At 47.2% G+C, this 23,330-nt stretch overlaps 1 protein-coding gene across 1 annotated transcript in view; it reads left to right on the plus strand.

Moving 5' to 3' along the window:
- odad2 (outer dynein arm docking complex subunit 2) overlaps positions 1-23,330 on the plus strand; it is a 388,707-nt gene that overhangs the window by 130,211 nt on the left and 235,166 nt on the right. Inside the window, exon 10 of the mRNA XM_078535576.1 lies at positions 4,684-4,825. Within this exon, the coding sequence (XP_078391702.1) occupies positions 4,684-4,825 (142 nt within the window). The remainder of the gene's footprint in view (positions 1-4,683; positions 4,826-23,330) is intronic.

The following is a 23,330-nucleotide window of genomic DNA, read 5'->3' on the forward strand; positions in this document are numbered from 1 at the left end:
AAGTGAGGATCCAACGGTGCAACATCCATCAGGCAACCATGTTGTGAGTGAGGTCCCCTGTTCCGCAGTCCCCTGCTATGCACTAATTATCTCTCCTTGCTTTCGCAGACACGTCTGGGAAGCAGCCCAAGGGGTCCACAAGCCAGGTCGTCGACTCAAGTCCCAAAGAAGAATCTGATGACACCCCAACTGAAGACTCATCACAGTGCCCACCCATACTCTCCACCAGCGCAGAGAGACACACCTCAGTGGGACCTAGTTCTAGGGTGGCCTCGGAGTCACAATTTGGTGAGCATGTTGCACTGTCTGATCCACAGCAGACGGCGGCAGGGTTTCCGGCACTCGGAAGACTGCTGGAGGAGCCGCTGGACTCGGTCATACCTCAGTTGCTGGAGCTCAAAGGCAAGCACAGGATCATCAGGAATAGATGTCCGCTGCATTCCTCAGATTGCAAGGCACAAGGGAGGAGTCCATCCACCTTCAGTCTGAAGTGATAGCGCTGGCATGCCAATGGATTGAGGCCAACACTGGTAGGATGGCAGCTGCCATGGAGACCTTGGTCCAGGACATCAGTCCTGCACTGGTGCACAAGCTGAACTCCATTTGCTAATGCCATAGTTAGCCTGCAACTGTGTCAACATGAGAGGCATCCAGGGCAGCTCAATCTCGCTCCAGCTTCCCCTTCTCCTCCAGGAGTCAGCCAGGGGTCCTTGGATACCTATAGGAAGGAAGGTCAGCAGGGGCACACCCCAGACCATCCACCCAGGTGACTCCAGGAGTGTTCAGCCCATCCGAATCCCCGCTTCCTGTGACACCAGCAGCTCCAGCTCACAGGCGAGGAGGGTGCCACTGCCACACAGCAGGGCCCTGAAAGCAGGCTAGGACCCTCCAGATCTCGGCCTTCGCCAAGGTCATCACAGACAGGGTGTAGCAGTCAGCAGGATGCTCCCACCACCACTGTGGATGTCGGGAGAGCACCAAGACGTAATGGCAGAGTTAGGAAGGTTAAGAAGATGTAACTCTTTTGGAGTTAAACAATTGTTAAGAAGATGTAAAAACAAAATAAATCTTGAACCCAGCAGATAGGGTGTGGGAGGGGGTTGCGTTTCGAGCAGAGACAGACAGCGAGAGAGTGCGCTTGGACAGCAAACCAGTGAGCAGCTTCCTCTCTGGTAGAAAAGCAGCACAAAATGGCCTGGTAACTCTTTCGAGTTATCAACAGTCACAGATTGTAACTCTTTCGAGTACATTCACAGTTCTTGGTTTCCGGGAGTGGGACATGAACCCACAACCCTCTGATTCAAAGGCGAGGGTGCTATGAACTGAGCCAAATGGCCTGGTAACTCTTTCGAGTTATCAACAGTCACAGATTGTAACTCTTTCAAGTACAATCACAGTTCTTGATTTCTGGGAGTGGGACATGAACCCACAACCCTCTGATTCAAAGGCGAGGGTGCTATGAACTGAGCCAAATGGCCTGGTAACTCTTTCGAGTTATCAACAGTCACAGATTGTAACTCTTTCGAGTACATTCACAGTTCTTGGTTTCCGGGAGTGGGACATGAACCCACAACCCTCTGATTCAAAGGCGAGGGTGCTTTGAACTGAACCAAATGGCCTGGTAACTCTTTCGAGTTATCAACAGTCACAGATTGTAACTCTTTCGAGTACATTCACAGTTCTTGGTTTCCGGGAGTGGGACATGAACCCACAACCTTCTGACTCAAAGGCGAGGGTGCTATGAACTGACATGGGCACAGGTAATAATCACTTGTACTTAGTGTTAATTATTGTAAATAAAATCCCAAGAATGTCTCCTTGCCAATGACTCCTTGTTATGATGAGCAGTTTTCGTGTTATTCAGATGTGAAACCTTAGTCCCTGCACAAGATAAAGGCAAGTGTCTCAGTCCAGGGCCTCTTCCCTGTGTAGTGTGTAACCTTCAGAGCAAAGTGATTGTCCAGCATCACGCTCACTGGACACATTAGTGATGCCTGCACCATGATGGTGCTTGCCATTGCTGCCAGAATGTCGTGGGCAGGTGTCACAGAGTTCCATCATTCTCTCTGTGTGCTCTCAGCACCATCAAGGTGGGGCTGGCACCCATCTCTTCAGCATCTGTGACCGGTGTCATTGTGCTTCTGAAGGCGTCAGGTGCTGAAGGCTGACAAAGGATCAGGTGCATTTAAAGTTTCGTGGCTGCGTCTCCATGATATGACCCTGATCACAGAGCACAAGCGAGCTACCCTCAGCCAGACAGGAGTCAGACATTCACAGAAAATCTATGGAGTGGCCTCACTGCATGTCGTCATCATCCCCCTGGAATCTAGCAACTATTAGGGCCTCTGCTACGTCTCCATGACATGAGCATGAGCGTATGTGCGCTGCCATCAGCCACACAGGAGTCAAAACATTCACAGATGCAAGGTGAGAATGTCAGGACTGCCTGCAAGGTGAGAATGTCTCACTGCATTTCGTCATCATACTCCATGAATCTTGCGGCTTTGACGGCCTCCCGAGTGTGCCTACCTCACCTGGCCAGTGTGATGGCCTCATCACCAGCATCCTCGCTTTCGAGGACCTCATCATCGTCATCCCCTTCGACGTCCTCCTCATCGGAGGATACGTGCAGCTCCTCCATCTCCCTCTCAGCCAGGTCCTCTCCCCGTTGCAGCACTAGTTAGTGGAGTGTGCAGCAAGCGACGATGATGCGTAACACCCTCTGGGGACTGTATTTCAGTGCTCCATTGGACCTGTCGAGGCACCAGAACTTCATTTTCAAAATGCCTATTGCTTGCTGCATCAAAGTCTGGGTCGCAGCATGAGCCTCGTTATATCGTTGCTCTGCTCCAGTCTGAGGCCACTGCACAGGTGTCATCAGCCACATCTTCTGCGGGTAGCCCTGGTCCCTGAGGAGCCAACCCTGCAGCCTCTCTGGACCCTGGAAGATGTAAGGGATCTGAGACCTGCTAAGGATGTAGGTCACATGGACACCCCCTAGGAATCGTGCTCAGACCTGCAGGATGTGTTTGTGGTGGTCTCGCACCAGCTGAACATTCAGCGAGTGGAAGCGCTTGCAGTTGACGTCGTTGACTGCTTGTTGACATGAGTGCAGTCGATTGCACCCTGCACCTGTGGAAAACCTGAGATCTTTGCAAACCCCAGCGCTCTTGCTTCCTGGCTTTCCTGATGCCGGGCGAAATGCACAAAGTTCTATGCCTTCACGAAAATGGCGTCCGTGACCTCCTGGACACACTTGTGAGTGGAGGCATGCGAGATTTCACACATGTCACCTGTGGACCCCTGGAAGAAGCCACTGACGTAAAAATTGAGCATGGCAGTAACTTTCATGGCCACTGGCAGTGGATGCCCTTCATGTCCCCGTGGTGCCAAATCCTGCAGCAGGTGGCATATGTGACTGACCAGTTCCCTAGCCATGCGCAACCTTCGGCGACACTGGTTCTTGGTCATCTGCAGGAATGACTGATTCCTGGGATGGTGGGATTGTCGTATAAGGAGAGATTGGGCTGACTGGGCCTATAGTTGCTGGAGTTTAGAAGAATGAGAGGGGATCTCATTGAAATGTATAAAATTCTGACAGGGCTGGACAGACTGGATGCAGGGATGATGTTTCCCCTGGCTGGGGGTCTAGAACAAGGGGTCACAATCTCAGGATATGGGGTAGGCCATTTAGGATCGAGATGAGGAGAAACTTCTTCAATCAGAAGGTGGTGAACCTGTGGAATTCTCTACCACAAAGGGCTGTGGAGCCCAAGTCACTGAATATATTTAAGAAAGAAATAGATAGATTTCTAGATTCTAAAGGCATCAAGGGGCATGGGGAGAGAGCGGGAGTATAGTGTTAAGATGGAGGATCAGCCATGATCATATTGAATGGCGGAACAGGCTCGAAGGGCCGAATGACTTACTCCTGCTTCTATTTTCTATGTTTCTATAGAGCATGGGTCTAGATATGCACCTAATAGCGATGGTTCGCTGTGGATCTTCAGCTGCATGCGCAGCAGGCCCTGCCGCCCCTTCATCTTGAAGGTGGTGCTCCTCCCTTTGTCGAGCCAGGTGCCTCTGCTGCTCTTTTCTTTTTCTCTGTTCTCTGTAAGCATGAGGCATACCACTAAATCAGCAGGCTCCATGATCCTATCTTGAGATTCCCACCTCGATGGTGAAAATCAGGCCCAAAGGGAATTTAGGGATCTGGGGAAAGGCAGAGTTGAGTTAGAAGATCAGCCATGATCTTATTGAATGGCAGAGCAGGCTTGAAGTGCTGTATGGCTTACTACTGCCCCTATTTCTTAGGTTCTTACACAAGCAAAGTCCACTATAAATGAGGACATAAGAATTTATAATATGAAAAGTTGACACAAGTATGATAAAAATGTGATTGCAGGAAGTGAAGTTATATGACAGAAAGTGCATATAAATGTGATGCTTTTAATAAGATATATACCATAGATTTATAGCATTTCTGTTTAATTAACATTGTTAAAATATATCCAGTATAGCTATGGTTTCATAAATATTTGCATAATTTATCATTTAACTTATCTAAATAATTATTTGATCTAAGCAATTTGTTGTGGAATAAAAGCCATAAAAGGAAATCCTAATAGTGTAAACGTTAACAGTATTTTTTTATAGCTGGTTAACTACTTATATATTTTGCAGAGTTTCTGAAGGATCAGAAGAGTCGAGCGAAAGTTCTACAGAGAGTGAGGAAGAACAACAAGATATGAGCAGACAACAGGAATCCAACACTGATTTACCTTCTGAGTACTGGCAGATTCAGAAGGTGGTAAAATACCTGAAGGTAAGGACATAAAAAGAACTTTATCAAGCGGAAGATTTGCTTGTATGCAGTGTTAAAAAAAGATAAGCTTCCATCTCAGAATTTACTGAGTTTTTTTTTCAGTGATGTGAACCATAGGACTGGTTTTGACAGGGGCAGAGTTTTTTTTGGGGTGAGGGAATGTCGCCTTTTGGAGCAGCCAGAGTTTCTGAGCAGAAACCTGGGAATCCAGATTTCCCTGCATGCCCATGTGCAATTTTTAAAAACAGGATCCCCGCCAGGAAGTCAGCATGATTGACGTGCTTGGCTTCTCATTGGGTGGGGAGCACGCCAAAGCAGGCCACAACCACTGGTAAGGCGCCTGCAGTTGCTAGTGGGATTGTAGTTTTACTATACTTGCTAACACACACTGTGGTGCCGGGGTTGGTGGAAATTTGTGAGAAAATGCAAGTTTTTTTTAAGAAGAAATGATACAGCTCATGAAATTGTATACTGTTTATTGGTTCGATACCTGAGATAGTAGTTTCCAGGATTATGATCTTTATATTTTTCCTAATGAAGTGGTGGAGCATGAAGTTTTACAAAATGTTAAATCAGCATAAAATACAAGGTCCAATACTTTCATGCCAAACTAAATTCTATTTATGTAGAACTCAAATTTTGAATTATTTGTAAAGAAATAAAATTTCAGTTCCATTTATAATTGCTCGAATATACTTGTTCTTCTATACTATACTATTAACATATGTACCCTCGTAAGAAATGCATTTGTTTACTGGTATTTTAATTACAGGATGTATTCATAACAGTTTTGAACAAGAGGTTTAGTAGCGGAAGGAAGTGCAATTTTTAAGTGTTTGAGCATGAGGCATCTGTTTCATTATTAGGTTAGCAGAAGCTCAACAATGCCTTTGTGTTGTAGAAATATGTATATATTTATGTAACTGCCCATGCTCTGCTACATATGCTGAACACCTGCACCAATAATTGTTTTAATATAAAACATTTGGTTGGAGTTTTATATTCCATGGTGTTTGAATGGGGTCAAAATCTGGTTAACCACAAGACATTTGTTTTACAAGCAGAATGCCAATTGCTTAATTAGACAATAACACTTGTAATTGGCAACAAAATTAATAGTTTTCAAATAAGTTCAAAGATTAAAAATATATCTTGTACAGTTAGACCTGTTTAATGAAGAAGTAATCAAATAATGAGCATGTTGTATTTACTCAAAGGAAAGACTGAAACCATATCTGCAATTTTTTAAAACCTTGAACTTGCAGCACTGATGTAGTCCACAGATGTTTAAGACCTTCTGGAAAGATCACAAGGCTTGGTCTCTGGTTAGTTTTAGATTTCAGTAGGGAATAATTATGATTCTTATCGAATTGAAAGCAATGACCATGACTTTGTTTTTAAAAAATGCAGTTTTCTTAACTTGAGACAAAGGAATTGATTTTAACCCTGAGTGGGTTTCAGCAGCCATGGGTTATTTTAATTTACCAGGCCTTAGTTAAATGCCACCGATCCACTTAAAATCTGAATGGCACAAAAGGGTGCAGAGCAGCTACCAGCAGGTGAAGATTGAGTGCACCTTCTGCTTGTATCCAGGCAAATGATGGCAAGGAAGTTTTGAGAAGGTCTGTAGGAGATGTAAGGGAAAGGAGTTGAACATACAAAAATGCCAAGCAGGCAATGGCCATCAAACAATATTCCATCCTGGAAGATCATGACCAGACACTTCTTACACCCCATCCACCTGCCCCCCCACCCCTGCAAAATTTGAAACTCCTTGGCAGCATGTCATTTCTGGGAAAAAAATATAGGGCCTGGAGAGGGGAAAAATCTCTGGAAAATTCTTTTTTGACTTCTTGTCCTCAGTGCCTCGAAACAAGGATAATGTCTGCCAGGCTTCATGATTTGTGTGCCCTCGGTTGACACAGCAGGTCAATCCAAGAGCCACAGGCCTTTGGACAGAGAAGACAAGATTAACCTAAGGAAGGGGGTTCCTCCTTCTGCTTGCATCACTTCTCCATAGCGCAGCTTTATGACTACCTCAGGAGATGGAAATCTGTCCAGGAAATCACATAGACCATGCATGTGTTCACTTTTAATACATTTAACTTTTATAGTATGTGCTTCCGAATCAGGGAGGCCATGATTTTCCTTGTGGAGTCCAAAGGAGCACATGTTCTCTTCTGGTATCTTAGACTTACTACAAGTCTTCTTTTGTCTTCAAATCAGCTACAGATCTGCTTCCCTGCTCAGACTCCAGTTAAAATTGCATCGGAGTCTTATTTTGGATCTGAGCAGGTAAGTAACCTGTTTGTTTTTAACTGCCCATCCACACGATTCCATCATGGGGGGGATGATTAAAATCAGCCCAAATGTTTCAAATTTGCTTTTTTGTGTGACGTGCAAAAGAGATATCAGGCAACTGGTAAATATCATGTCCAGTGATCATTAATTGTTTTGTCCTTCTGTGTTATCAGGATGCTTTTATTCTATGTGCATTTTCTCCACTCTGGCTTTATTTGATATCCAATATTCTATCACCTACCTGAATTGCAATTTTTGGTTTTGCACCTTTCGTTCCTTTTTCTGTTTATCTAATTTCTGGCTTTTGCATGTGAATTATAATGATGCTTATTCATGTTCCCCAGTGCCCCATTATGATTTCTAGGTGATTCTGTTTTGTAAGATTATAGGTTATTTTAAAATCTGTAATTAACGAGCAATCGTTACTGTCATTTCACTTGGAAAATATCAGAACAGGAGTAAGCCACTCAGACGGTTGAGCATATTCCATCATTTCATTAGACATCAAAATCACTTTTGAAAATTCCAATTGACTCAACACCCACAACCTTTTGAGAGAGTGAATTCCAGTTTTACCCTATCTTTTTGGGTAAAAAAGAACTCCCTGATTTCACTTTTAAATTACCCCTTTGCTTCTCTTATTGTCTCTTCTCCTCGTTTCCTTTCTCTTCCCTCTCCCTCAAGTCAAACATGGCTTGTTTTCATAAAACATTGGTCATCTTCTGGTAGACGTGATCCAGAAATTATGGCCGGAATTGTTCTCTCCCCTTGGCGGCGGCTGTTATGGAGGGCGTGAGCGAGCATTAAGGCAAGAAGGCCAAAAATCGGTTTTACACTGTCGGAAAACCAGTTTGCAATTGTCCACTCCGCACGTCAATGGCGGGTCACATTTCCCATCGCCCAGTGCTGGGAACTTAATTTTCATGCATTTGCACCTCATCATTGTGGCCGCATGCCGGAATCATCCCCCCACCTCAAATTTATCTCCCATGTCAGCATGACCTCAACTGGCATGAGTTACGACCACCACCTGACAAGCTGAACTTCGTGGGAATTCGGTGATGAGTGCCCACAATCTTACACAGCGCTCACAAAGATCACTCGTAAGACATCAAGGAAGAGACACTGCGCATTCTGGGAGGGGCACAGGCAAGTCGCATTTTTCCGGCTGGCTTTCAGTACGGTGCTGGGTCAAGGGCTCCAGTGCAGGTGTGGCCAGGGCAGTGGGGGAGGAGCACAGACTGAAGGAAGTACGCAAGCACATGCCGGGAGGCGGGGAGGATGAGGGAAGTGGCCATGCCCTTGGACGACTGGGCAAGTTGTAGAGTTCCCTTGCGAAAGGTGGCCCTGGTGCAGTCACAGATGGAGGCACTCAGAGCCCCTTGCAATGCCTTTATTAAGGTTTGGACCAGTCTCCCTCATGGTTCAAGCTAACAGCGCAGCCTTGTAGTGTGGGTTAGGTGAATGCCTGCTCCTGAGCTGAGAGCACAGCATGCAGTCCAGTGGCCGAAGCTGCCGCCAATCGGTCAAGTGGAGTGGGGCAGAGGTGGGCGGGGTTTCGGATAGCCATGAAGCGCACTACGCACTGACCATCCAAGTGGCGGCCAGCATTCTCTGGCATGCCTGAAGGGGCCTTGAGACTTAGCCAAGAGTAGTCCTTAGGACACATTATGCTAACCCATGCATCTCTCTTTGTGATCATACAAGAAGGGAACATCAGGATCATGGAGCCTGGTGATCTAGCGATATGCCTCATGGCTACAGGGAGCAGGGAAGAAGGAGATGAGTGCAATGGAGGCACCTGGCTCGCCAATGGGAGGAGCACCACCCTCAAGATTCAGGTGTGGCAAGGTTTTGTGTGCATGCGGCTGAAGATCCATAGTGAGCCATCACTCATAGGCGCCTCGTTACACCCAGGGACTATAAATGGCACCTGTCATTCCTGCAGATGACCGAGAACCAGTGTAGCCGAAGAGTGCACATGCCTAGAGAACTGTTTGGTCACATATGCACCTGCTGAAGCATTTGGTGCCACGGGAACATGGAGGGCATCCACTGCCAGTGGTCATGAAAGTGACCGTGGAGCTCAATTTTTAAGCCAGTGGCTCCTTCCAGGGCTCCAAAGGTAACCTGTGCGGGATCTCCCAAGCTTCCACCACAAGTGCATCCAGCAGGTCACGGATGCCATCGGGGACAAGGGCTACCCACAGAGGACGTGGCTAATGACACCGATGCGGTGGCCTCAGACTGCAGCAGAGTGATAGTATAATGAGGCTCATGCTGCGACCTGGACTTTGGTGGAGCAAACAAAAGGTATATTGAAAATGCGGCCCCAGTGCCTCAACAGGTCTGGTGGAGCACTGCAATACAGTCCCCAGAGGATATTGTGCATCATTGTAGTTTGCTGCTGGCTACACAACTGGTGCTGCAATGGTGGGGAAGACCTGGCTGAGGAGGAGATGGAAGAGCTGCATGTCTCCTCCGATGAGGAAGAAGTTGAATGGGGTGAGGGTGATTAGGTTCTCGAAGGCCAGGATGCTGTCGATGAGGCAGGCGCGCTCATGAAGCCCTAATAGCTGCAGGATTCGTGAAGGATGATGACGAGATGCAGCCAGGATAGTCCTGACATCCTCACCTTGCATCTGTGAATGTTTGACTCCTGTATGGCTGATGGCAGCATACATACTTCTGTGCTCAGGCTCATGTCATGGGTATGCAGCGGAGGCTCTAATAGTTGCTAGATTCCAGGAGAATGATGACGACAGGCAGTGATGACGCTCCATTGATCTTCACATTCCCTCCTTGGGTGGCTGATTCCTGTCCGGCTGAGGGCAGCTTACTGTGACCCAGGTCATAGCATGGAGATGCAGCCATGAAACTTTAAGTGCACCTGATCCTATGGAAGCCTTTGCACCTGTCCCCTTCAGTACCATACCATCACCAGACACAGATGCTGAAGAGATTGGGGGGGGCAGCCCCATCTCAAAGGTGCTGAGAGCACACAGAAAGAATGACAGAACTCTGTGACAGCTGCTCACAACATTCTGGCAGCAAGGACAAGCACCATTGAGGTACAGTCATCACTGATGTGCCCAGTGAAGCTGGACCATCAATTTGCTCTGAAGGTTACATGCTGCACATGGAAGAGGCCCTGGACTAAGACACTTGCCTTTGTCTTGTGCAGGAACCAAGGTTTCACATCTGAATGACATGAACACTGCTCAGCATAACAAGGAGCCATAGACAAGGTGACACTCTTGGGATTTTATTTACAATGGTGAACATTAAGTACAAGTGATTACCACCTGTGCCCATGTGGTGCAACTACATCTTCTTAACTTTCCTAACCCTGCCATTACGTCTTGGTGCTCACCCGACATCCACAGTGGAGGTGGAGGCTGCCTGCTGACTGCTACGCCCTGTCTGTGATGATTATGGTGGGCGTCCTCTGGAGGGCCGAGACCTGGAGGGTTTTGGCCTGCTTTGGGTATCCTGCTGTGGGCCAGGGGCACCCTCCTTGGACCCTGGAGCTGGAGATGATGTGGCCATAGGAAGAGGGGATTTGGATCAGCTGGACATTCCCAGAGTCACCTGGCTGGATGGCCCCAGAGTGTTAATCTCATCCCAAGGGTTCCCGACAGCCCCTGGCTGAGTCCTTGAGGAGAAAGGGAAGCTGGAGTGAGATCAAGCTGCCCTGCACCCCTCTCATGTTGACAATTTTGGAGGCCAACGATAGCGTCAGCGATGGAGTTCAGCTTGGGCACCAGTGCAGGACTGATGTCCTGGACCGATGTCTCCATGGCAGCTGCCGTCGTGCCAGCGTTGAGCTTGGTGCATCGGCATGATGGCGGTATCACCTCAGACTGAAGGTGGACAGATTCCTCCATTGTCCCTTACAATCTGAGGAGTGCACCAGACGTCCCTTCCTGATGTTCCCGTGATTGTCTTTGCAGCTGCAACAACTGATTAAGGACTGAGTCAAGAGGTTCGCTATCTGACTCGGACTCAGCATATTCCTTGGCTCCAACAGTTCTACAAGTGCCGGTGACCTCGGATGTCCCTGCCTCCAGCTGCCGTGGAACAGATTGTGTGCTGTGCTCACCAGATTGTGATCCAGAGGCTGCTCTACATCTAGCTCCCACCGAGGCGTGTGTCGCTGCACTGGTGGAGCATGTGGTTGAGCGCTGTGATGGGTCTTCAATGGTGCGTCCCTCATGGTCTTCATCCAAGGTGCTCCTGGAGCTGGAGTCAGGGCCAAGGTTGCCTGAGGACGATGTGGAAAATGTTCTTAGGAGGGAAAGTGGAGATTATTAGTGCTTGGTAACCACGTTACACACAAAACAGTGGACTCAGAGTAGCGTTGAGAGAGGGATGATGTGGTGTAGCATCCTCACGTGGATGCTGCTGACCTTACCGTTGCCGCCGGAACGGCCCACATCTTCTCTGGCCAGCTCCAACACGTGACTCTCGAATGGAGTGAGGACCTTGATGTCTGGTCTGGGATCTCTCCCATTGATTGTGTGCGATCTTGTCCTGCTTAAACACAGGTGGAGAGAGTGTGAGCAAGGCACATGCCAAGTTAAATGAGAAGGAAGCCAGGCGTGTGTGTGTGCTGAGTGGAGCTATGGACGGTATGAGGAGGCAATCTCTAGAGGAGATGAGCCCAAATGGAGATGTGAAGTTGTGTGTGAGAGAGTGAGTGATAATGTCCCTTGAGCTGGCAATGAGTGAAATGCCAGTGAATGTGTGATGGGCTTGAGTGTGTGAGTTGAGAATGATGAGATGGTTGACTCACCCTGGCGGCACAGATGAGATCCTTCATCCTTTTTCTGCATTGGATGGCCAACCTCTTGTGTGCAGTGTTAGCACTGACCATCTCTGCCACCACCTCCCAAGCTGGAGTGGTGAGACTGATGGGCCTCCTGCAGCCAGAGCGGGGATAGAGGATATTATGGCAGGCCTCTACAGCATCCAGAAAGCGTTACTGAATTGGGGGGCTGCGCTCTTCTTGGCTTTTGGGGCCATGTCTTCACCGGAGCAGTCCTGGGTTGCAAACATTGAGAGGTGTACCTGCAGCTGCAGTTTAAATATGGCGTCCGGAGTGAGGAATTGGCAAGGCAATGGCATGGCGGGCAAATGGGAGGCCAGCCGCCAGCGATCTGGCGTGTTTCCCGTGACTGCATAATATGAGGCGGTAAAGGGACAATACGCACAAGCACACCTGGCACAAAAATCTGCCACTGCAGCTGGTGGGTAAAATGTCTTTTTTCACACCCACTACCACACAGTGCAAATCTGGGATGATTTCACCCTATGATTGACTCGGTGCTTGTAAAAAAAGACAAAGCAATGGCCTTCCCCAGTTCCAGGGGAGGATTTTTCCCTCGTTGGACGGGCTTGGTGGGGAAGGTCGGGAAGCCGACTGCCGCCCACAATTGGGGCCACACCACGTTTCGTGTGCGTGGGCCAATTAAGGCCCGCCCAGCGTGAAACATGCGTGGCAGTGCTCAGGGCTGTCTGTGTGCGGGGGGGAGGAGGGCGAGAGCGCAACTTCGCTCATGCGGGTTGGTGCATGCTAGAAAAGCTCCCTGAGGCACAGAGCCTCAGGGGAATGAAGAGTTTAAAACATTAAAAATAAGGATTTAAAAAATGTTATAAAACATGTCCCTTCATATAACTCTGTTACATGAGCAGGGACATATTATTAATGAAATGTTAAAATTTTTATTTTATTTTCATTTGCTGTTGGAAACCTCATCCTGCCCGTGGATGAGGTTTCCTAAAATACGCAAAGGCCGCTTGGCCTCCACGCCTGCCTGCCAACCGTAAGGTTGGACAGGCAGCGAAAAATTTCTTTCAATTATCAATTTAGTATTCTTAGTAGGCCTTTTAATTGTTGGTGGGCACGCTGCCAACTCCTTCACGCACCCTCCAACTGAAATATTGCACCAGTGCTCGATGACGTGGGACAATTGCCCAACTTCATTGTGTGTCATTTTATGCTCGGTCGGGTCTGGCACGCACCCGCCCAACGAGCATCATATTCTGGCCCTAGGGTTTTCATAAGAATGTGTTACCCTTATTATAGCCTTCTTGAGGAGTATCTAAAGAAAATGTGAACTAAAAAGCACATATTACAAATTGTTTTATTAAGTGGACTTAACTTGCAAGCTTTTCTGATGTTGGTTGCATATTGTTGTGGTGTATGTAATGGAAAATGGCTGGGAGTCGTGTCCATTGGAATTAATACCCTTTGCACTGAAGCTTATGTTGCAAGGAGTGAGGGTCAGTGACCAAAAGACAAGTCCTTCATTTAAATATTAATTCGGGGATGGGAACACTTGGAAACTATTTCCTAGTGTTGAGACACGCATTATGTTGAATTAAAATGATGGCCATGTGAAATGAGTACCCAGTGCTGTTAGGGAATCACCTATGACAAGTCTGTTTTATATTCTTTCATCGGACATCAGTGCCACTGACAAGGCCAGCATTTGTTGCCCATCCCTAGTTGCCCTTGAGAAGGTGGTGCTGAGCCACCTTTTGGAACCATTGCAGTCCACCTGGTGTAGGTGGACCCACAGTGATGTTAGGAAGTAAGTTCCAGATTTTTGACCCAATGACAGTGAAGGGACAGCAAGTCACAATGGTGTGTGGCTTGCATGGGAAGTTAAAGGCACAATTTAGTATAAGAGAGAAAGACTTGCGTTTTTACACTCAAGACGTCCTGAGCTGAGAAGAACGGAATTACTTCTCAGTTGTAGCCACGCTTGTTTTCTGGTTGTCAATTTGTGAACAAAAGATCCCACAAACAGTAATGAGATAAATGATCAGTTAATCAATGTTGATTGAGGGATGAGAGTTGCCTAGGACACCAGGAGATCTCCCTGCTCTTCAAAAAAAATTGTGGGATCTTTTGCTTTCACCTGAACAAGCAATTTGAGCATAATTTTAATGTCCCAGCTGAAAGACTATTCTTCTGACAATGCAGCACTTCCTCAGTACACTGCACTGTAAATTGATCCGACAATATTTTGGTTTTTGACCAATATTTTTGTTGCTACCACTTAGGTTCTATGTCCCACTATTCTGATTTTCATCCTTAATTTTTCCCAATTAAAATTGTGTATAAGGGAAATTTACTGTTTTCACCACTAGTTTGCCCCAAAGGCAGGTCCTTGGCACATTACCTGTTGATGCTTCATCCTGGGCTGTTTTCTTGGCAGTTTTTCAGAATCACAGGGCAGAATTTTCTGCCCACCGGGCGGGCGGGCCCGACCCAATCTCCAGCAGGTGGGGAGCCGATCCCTGCCAGAGAAGTGGGCCCCGCCGTCATTTTAAGTGAGCGGGCCAATTAAGGCCCACCCAGCGTGACGCCCAGCGGGAAGTGCTATGCGCTTCCTGTGCAGGCGGGGGGATTCCCCAAAAGCGAGAGTGCGTTCTTTCGCGCATGCGCATGAATGTCACACGAGATGGAACATGTTAATGAATTTCACTAAAATTTTATTAAAGTTTTTTAAACCCTACATGAAACCTCATCCCGCCGGTGGATGAGGTTTCATGTTTTTTCAGAAACCCGCTGGGGCTCCTGGCCTGCCCACCAACCTTAAGGTTGGATGGGCAGGTCCTTTAATTGTTTTAATTATCCTGTCAATGGCCTTAATTGGCCATTGAGAGGTCGGTGGGCACACAGCTGATTTCGGTGTGCCCCCGCCTTCCTGAAGATTTAAATGGGACGGGATGACGTCAGGGGTTTCCCCCGACGTCATCCCGCGCTATTTTGCGCATCGGCGAGCAGGCCTCGCCCCCTGCTCACTGACGGCAAAATTCAGCCCACAGAATTACAGTGCAGAGGAGGCCCTTCGGCCCATCGTGTCCGCACCAACACGTGAGAAACACCTGACCCACCTACCTGATCCCATTTACCAGCACTTGGTCCATAGCCTTGAATGTTATGACATGCCAAGTGCTCATCCATGTACTTTGTAAAGGATGTGAGGCAACCCGCCTCCACCACCCTCCCAGGCAGTGCATTCCAGACCGTCACCACCCTCTGGGTAAGAAAGTTTTTCCTCACATCCACCCTAAACCTCCTGCCCCTCACCTTGAACTTATGTCCCCTCGTGACTGACCCTTCAACTAAAGGGAACAGCTGCTCCCTATCCACCCTGTCCATGCCCCTCACAATCTTGTAAACCTCGATTAGGTCGCCCCTCAGTCTTCTCTGCTTCAATGAAAACAACCCATGTCCATCCAACCTCTCTTCATAACTTAAATGTTTAATCCCGGCAACATCCTGGTGAATCTCCTCTGCACCCCCTCCAGTGCAATCACATCCTTCCTATAGTGTGGCGACCAGAACTGCACACAGTACTCCAGCTGTGGCCTCACCAAGGTTCAATACAACTCCAACATGGCCTCCCTACTTTTGTAATCTATGTCTTGATTGATAAAGGCGAGTGTCCCATATGCCTTTTTCACAACCCCACTAACATGCCCCTCCGCCTTCAGAGATCTATGGACACACACGCCAAGGTCCCTTTGTTCCTCAGAACTTACTAGTGTCATGCCGTTCATTGAATACTTCCTTGTCAAATTACTCCTTCCAAAGTGTATCACCTCACACTTTTCAGGCTTAAATTCCATCTGACACTTATCTGCCCATTTGCCATCCCGTCTATATCTTCCTGTAGCCCAAGACACTCAACCTCACTGTTAACCACCCGGCCAATCTTTGTGTCATCTGCAAACTTACTAATCCTACTCCCCATATAGTCATCTATGTCATTTATGTAAAGGACAAATAATAGGGGATCCAGCACAGATCCCTGTGGTATGCCACTGTACACTGGCTTCCAGTCACTAAAGCATCCTTCTGTCATCACCATTTGTCTCCTACAACTAAGCCAATTTTGAATCCACCTTATCAAATTACCCTGTATCCCATGTGCATTTGCCTTCTTTATAAGTCTCCCTTTTTTGTCAGTGATGGTTTGCTATTGCCTTCCACTCAGGGGCAGGGTGAAGAAGCAGGCCCCAGGTATATCTCAGCTGGAATGGGAATCAAACCCATGCTAACGGCATCATTCTGACCATATGCTAGTCATCTAGCCAACTGAGCTAACCAGCCCCCACTGTGCTCCTTACACCTTTGGAAATCTCTACCCAAAACAATGCAAGTGAACTAGCCTTGAAAGATAAGGTACACAGTATAATGCCATTTGAATCTGCTCAGAATCCACCACTATCAGTAGGTCCGAACTGCATTGTTATTGTAGGGGTGGGGCACAGTGGGACTGTAGAGGAGTAATGTCTAGATGTTAGAAGTGGAAGAGCAGGTACCGTGCACCACCAAATTGGTCAAAAGGTACATCATGCACCTAGGTTTTCTTGGAGATTTCTTTTTGAGCACACAGTTGTAATTGCAAAATAATTCCAGTTTTAAGTTGTAACTACAAAGTTTGCCCTGCCATAGTATGGACATGTAAGTGAAATTATGAGAGTTTTGAGGTTGTCTGACTGATTTAAGCATGGCAGCACTCAAATTTTAAGACATGGACAGGAAACGATGTATAGAGTGCATACTTTTCCAATCTACTTGGGAAATACTGGCTAGACTTGCGTGGATGATTTTTTTGGCAACCTTTTTTTCATCTATACTCTGGTCCTCTGGATATTAGATGGGAACTTAGGAGCAGGTGTAGGCTATTCAGCTCTTTGAGCCTGCTCTGCCTTTCAATAAGATCATGGCTGACCTGGTTGTGTCTCAACTCCACTTTGCTGTCTGTCCCCCAAAACCCTTGACTCCCTTGTTTATCAAAAACCTGTCTAAGTCTGCTTGAATAAGTTCAATGATCCAGCTTCCGCTGCTTTCTTGGATAGAGAATTTCACATACTAACTAGTCTTTGAGAGAAAAGAATTTGCATCTTTATCTTAAATGGTAGACCCCTTATTCTTAAACTGTGTCCCCTGGCTCTAGTCTCTCCCATAAGTGGAAAAATCCTCCCGGTATCCACCCTATCAGATCCCCTAAGGATCTTCTATGTTTTAATAAGATAACCTCTCATTCATCCAAACTCCAATGGGTATAGGCCCAGCCTGTCCAACCTTCCTTCATAAGATAAGCCCCTCATCCCAAGAATGAGTTGAGTGAACCTTCTCTGAACTGCTTCGAACACCATTATATCTTCTTTCAAATAAGGAGACCAAAACTCTATACGGTATACCTGATGTGGTCTCACCAAGGCCCTGTAAAGCTGCAATAAAACTTTTATATTCCATTCCCCTTGCAATAAATATTAACATTCCATTTGCCTTAATGCTGTACCTGCATGCTAACTTTTTGTGATTCATGTACCAGGACACCCAGATCCCTCCATACCACCGAATTCTGCAACCTCTCTCCATTCAAATAATATACTGCTTTTCTATTCTTCCTGCCAAAGCAGACAAGTTCACCTTTTCCCACATTATACTCCATCTGCCAAATTTTTGCCCATTCACTTAACCAATTTATATCCCTTTGTAGACTCTCCACCTCCTCTTGACAGCTTTCTTTCCGACCTATCTTGGAATCATTGGCAAATTTAGCTACCGTACATTTGGTCCCTTCATTCAAATCATTGATGTAGATTGTAAATAGTTGAGGCCCCAGCACTGATCCCTGTGGCACTCCACTTTTCACAGCCTGCCAACCTGAAAAAGACCCATTTATCTCTAATCTCTGTTTCCTATTAGACAACTAATACTTTATCCACGCCAATATGTTACCCCTACATCATGTAATCTTATTTTGTGCAGTAACCTTTGATGTGGTACCTAATCAAATGCCTTTTGGAAATCCAGTACATCACATCTACAGGTTCCTCTTTAACCACCTTGCTTGTTACATCTTCAAAAAACTGAAAGAAATTAGTTAAACACGATTTCCTTTTCAAAAATTCATGTGGATTCTGCCTGATCAAATTATGATTTTCTAAGTATCCTGCTACGACCTCCTTAATAATGGATTCTAGCAATTTCCCCATGACAGATGTTGGGATAACTGGCCTGTAGTTTCCTGCCTTCTGCCTTCCCCCTTTCTTGAACAAAGGTGTTACATTAGCTATTTTCCAATCCACTGGGACCCTTCCAGAATCTAAGGAATTTTGAAAGATTATAATCAATGTATCCACTATTTCTGCAGCCACTTCTTTTAAAACACTAGGATACAGGCCATCTGGCCCTGAGGACTTGTCAGCCTTTAGGTCTAATAGTTTTCCCAGCATCTTTTCCCTAGTGATGGCGATTATTTTAAGTTCCTCACTCTCGTTCACGTCTTGATTTTCAAGTATCTTTGGGAATTATTCTAAGAGCGGGATTTTCCGGCCCTGCCCGCTGTGGGCATCATGGTGGGCAGAGCGGAAAATATCGCGAGATCAGAAAAATCAGTAAACTGCTGTCGTAAAAGCAGTCTTGAGATTGTCTGCTCCAGCCGTCAATGGTGCACCATGTTTCTCACCACAACATGTTGGGAATGTCATTTTAATACATTTGCATCTCATTGTAAGAGCTGCTTGCCAGAGTCACCCCCCAAGAGGGCACATCAGTATCCAATTAGACCAACGTGTTTCACAACGGTATATAAGCAATGTGCACCTGGCGACTTGCGTTTCGCTCGTGTCTTCGAGGCTCATTTACCTATCTTGCATAGTGCAGTGCTCGCGACAACTCAGGCTCAGCACCAGGCTTTGCAGGCTGCACCACATCGCTTTCAGTGGGGTGCCAGAGGCAAGTCTCTACCTACCAGACCAGCAGTAAAGTGGGGGTGGCTTTTAATGTGCTTCAGGGCAAGGCCTCCAATGGGGAAGGGGGTAAACTGGCGTGAGGCAAGGGAAGAGACTGCAGGGTAAGGTCTCCACTGGGGAAATGGGAAAACTGGCCTGAGGCATGGGAATCTGCTGCAGGGCAAGGGCTCCACTTGGGGGTAAGAGTAGGTTACACTCAGACGCATGTCTGGGGGAGGGGTGCACTACGGGGTGGTGGGGTAGTGTACTCAGCGCCAGGATGGGGAGAGAGTCAGTTACAGAATGAGATAAGTGACTTTGGGCCAGAACAGGTGGATCACTGAGTGAAGAAGCGCTGCAATGTTGAGCTTGCAAAGACTGTCTTTGCTCTAGTCCAGGCATGGGGAGGGCATATCAGTCCAGTCTCAGTCGTGCACAGGATGTTGTGTGCAGGGTGTTGTTGTAACATCGCAAGCATTGGTCCGGGGGGGTTTATGGCATCATATTGGACCGCAGATGGCACACTCAGTCAGAGCAGGCACCTGCAGCCTTTAGGTGGGGAAAAGGTATTGTGGGGCATTAGATGGTTTCAGAAGGGGGTCAGACCATGCAAATGTCCTCAAGATGGGGAAGGGTGAGGTCTACATGGGATTAGGTACATCTCACCATGTTTCGGAGGTACAAAGGGATATCCACCACAATCATGATGGAATCAAGAAATACAGGGGGAGAATTGAGAGGTTCTTGGAGGAAGGGAAACCTAAACATTAAGTTTCTGCAGGATGATGGGAGATATTTCCACACACACAGGAAGGGTCCAAGCTGGTCTGGTAGTGAGACCTCAGCATCACCATCCTGCAACCTGCATTGATGGCGCAGTACAAAATTAAAATGAGGAGAAACTCTACTGGTGAGGGATCAGTGGGATGATTGCAGGGCAGGCGCATGCACTCGGGGGGGCCGATCAAAGGGGCACCAGCTGAACTGTGCATTCCCAAATGAGGAGAGATGCACAACTGAGACATGTTAGAAGTATTTCAATGACAATGCAGGGAATCAAGAAAGTGAACCAATGGTGTGCTTTCACGTGAGACTAATCCCGCAGAGTGGCACTAATCAATCTCCTTGTATAACCCCTTTTTAACAGTGTGGTGATTCCCCCGAATGGTAACAGATTCCAGCGATTGGACAAACTTCAGATGCGTGTTACAATTGTGGCGCTGGCAGCTTCACAGAAGAAAAGCCTCAGGCCCCCTCATATAATCTCAGTTCCTGACTAAACATTTTCCCTCATGTGTATTCCAAAGAGTGTGGAATTAGAGTGCAGTGAATGAGCATCCAAGAATGAGCATCCAAGTGCCTGGGCTGAAAGCAGCACACCGAAGCGCCTTACCAAAGCAATCTCATTGCAGTCGGTTATGGAAAGGGGTGGGTGGGGGTGGGGGTGTTGATGAGGGGGAAAGGCACACCTTGAAACAAGCCCTATGCTTGCCTTGATTTTTAGGGCGATTAGTTTCCAACACTGGAACAAAGCCCTTGAACCCACATCCACTGACGAGTCACTGACAGAAATAGGAGCTTTGCAGGCTGACGCTGACTCATGCCTGTTTCTCATTGATGATTCAGAGAGGAGACCATCAGGAAGATAGAACCTGGATTGATTGCTGCCTGCATAATCGCATACAGGCAAGAGAGAAAGAGAAGATTGTGACAAAGGTGCCAGGCTTGGCAAAGGGAGGAGCTAAACCCTCAAGACCAAGGGGCAGGAAGGCCCACTCCGGATGCAGAAGATGAGGCTCACAGAGATGTCATGCGTAGGAGCCTCGCAAGACCGAATGTACAGAACTCATATGTCTTATCTGTAGATGAGCGAGAAGCAGTGTCACTCACACCTTCGCATGTCCAGGGATCTGGTGACTCAAATTTGCCATGTTCTCCAGGAATTGGTGCCAGGAGGACTGGGAGGGCATCCATTGCCACTGAAAGTAACCGCCGTGCTGAACTTCTGCGCGAGTGGCTCATTCCAGGGCTCTACTGGGGACGTCTGCGGGAATCTCTCAAGCGTCTACTCACAAATGCATACATGAGATGACAGATGCCCTTTTTGCCAAGGCCCACAATTACCTCAACTTCGACAGAGATCAAGAAAACCAGGTTGCCAGAGTTTGGGCGTTGCAGCACTTTCCGGATTCCCACAGATGCAGGATGCCATCAACTGCACTCATGTGGCTATAAAAGCTTCTTGGCAGCAGGCGCTCCAACACGTAAAGAGGAAAGGCTTCCGGTCTTATGGTCTTCGACCATAAGAAACTTATCATGCAGGTTTGCGCCAGATACCCAGCAAGCGTCCACGACTACTACAACTTGAGTAGATCGCAGATCTCGGACATCTTCAAAAGACCACACAGAATCCAAGGTTACTTCCTCTGTGACAAGGGATACCCACAAAGGACGTGGCTGATGAGACCCATGTGGCCACCACAGATTCCTGCAGAGGGAAGGCACAATGATGTTCATGCTGCTACCTGAGCATTGGTGGAGCAGACCATAGGCATCTTAAAGGTGCGATTCCAATTCTGGACAAATCGGGTGGAGCACTCCAGTAAAGCCCTAGAGGGTCTCATGGATCATTGTGGCTTGCTCTGCGCTGCATAACCTGGTGCTGCAAAGCGGGGAGGACTTGCCAGATGCCGACATGGAGGAGCCACATGTCTCCTCCAATGAGGAGATCGAAGGGGATGAGGGCGTTGAGTTCGAGGAAGCTGAGGCTGCAAGAAAAGGCCATCGCACAGGCAAGTCGAGGCAGATGTGCACATGAGGCCCTCAGCCACAGGTTCCACAAGGAGGATGACGAGTTGCAATGAATACCCTCTTGGACAAGTGCCCTCCATCATGGGCTAACATGAACAACAGCATTGCTATTCCTCTCATTTCCACCATGCACTTCAATAAAAGAATGAATAGTTACACATCAGGCTCACATTGTCCTGATCCTTTGAAGAATGATGAAGCCTCGGGAGCGTGTGTCTTTGGTGAGATGAGGTGCTAACTTGGGGAGGGAGTCCTGGCTTCAGATGTCAGAACGTGCTGTCCATTCAAGTGCGTGTCCAGCTTCCCAGTTGCAACGACAGCCTACAAGAGCCAGGAGTGTTCCACTATCCTCAGTGGGATCGTAGCTGTACGCCTTCAATCTGACAAAGCTCCTCAGGAAGATGCATCTCCAGCAATGGGACAACTCATTCTGTGTAAACTCGATGGTGAAACTGATAGGTGAAACTTGAGTCAAGGCAGCCAAGGACATTCTGTAGGTGTGCATCTAATCAGAGATGGCTCAATGCTGTTAGAACTAGAGAGTTAAGTAAGTTATATATATATTTGGGCGTGTTAGGAATAAGGTATATCTTTAAGTTTAAGTTTAATTTGTATTTCTGTATTTGTGGTTTAAAAGAATGAAACCCGAGTTATAGTTTCACTTTAAAAGATGCCTGCCTTTTAATGAGGTTTATGACTCTTGAAGGGGAATTAGGACAAACAAGGTAGGAGAAAACTGTGCTGTTGCCGAGCACAGTGGCCCAGAGAGAGAGGCCCCACACACACAGACAGGGAAACCGAAAGCAGTTTGGTCAATTGGTCAGTGTGCTGTAAAGTTGAAGGAAGTTGCCAGCAGAAGCAGTATAGGAGAGGGACAGATAGCAAGTCCCAAACCAAAATTGAATCCAGCTGCCAGGAGAAGCTGGACAGGAGGGAGCTGCAAGAAGCTAGTTTCCCCAAAGAACAGGTGAAGAGGGGTCCCAAGAAGACCTTCTAGTCAAAGGGAGAGAACAGGCATCTGGAAAAAGTCCTATTAAGTGAAGTTATTAAGTGAAGTTAAAAGTAAGGGGCAGAGAGAAAGGCCCCAAGTTTAAAAGGAGAAAGCTGCAGGACACAGATTTAAAGTAATATAGGCATGTGAGAAGCCAGGAGATCCAAGGAAACAGCTGAAAGTCTATAACTCTTGACTATGGGCATGTGAAGCAGTGGTGTTCAGTTGGCATGGCTGAGTTAGAGAAAGAGTGTGTGGAAGGAAGCTTGAAAAGCTTCAGTGCACGTGGTGATACAGGGGAGAGGAACATCGGAAGAAGAGTTTGAAACTCTGGAGGTGGACCCTTGTGGAAGGCACCTGAGAGAAAACACCATTTGGGAGAAGGTTCCAAAGCGAGATCTTCGTAAGTGGAGATTGGAAACTCTGTGTGAAAGGCGGTGTTCAGTGAGACCAGTTGGCTCACGGTGTGACAAGCGTCTGGAGGCGTAATTGAGGAGAGATCCATAGCATTTGTTTGGGGTGACATCTGTCACTTGGTTTCAGAATGTGGTGTGTCTGACCACAGGTCACCTATTGGTTTACATGGACTGTGTACTTGCTGTAAACATTAGAGTACAGGATAGCTTTTGTAACTTG

The sequence above is a fragment of the Cetorhinus maximus genome, chromosome 3 (assembly GCF_964194155.1).
Source record: "Cetorhinus maximus chromosome 3, sCetMax3.hap1.1, whole genome shotgun sequence".
In the NCBI taxonomy this organism is placed as follows: Eukaryota; Metazoa; Chordata; class Chondrichthyes; order Lamniformes; family Cetorhinidae; genus Cetorhinus; species Cetorhinus maximus.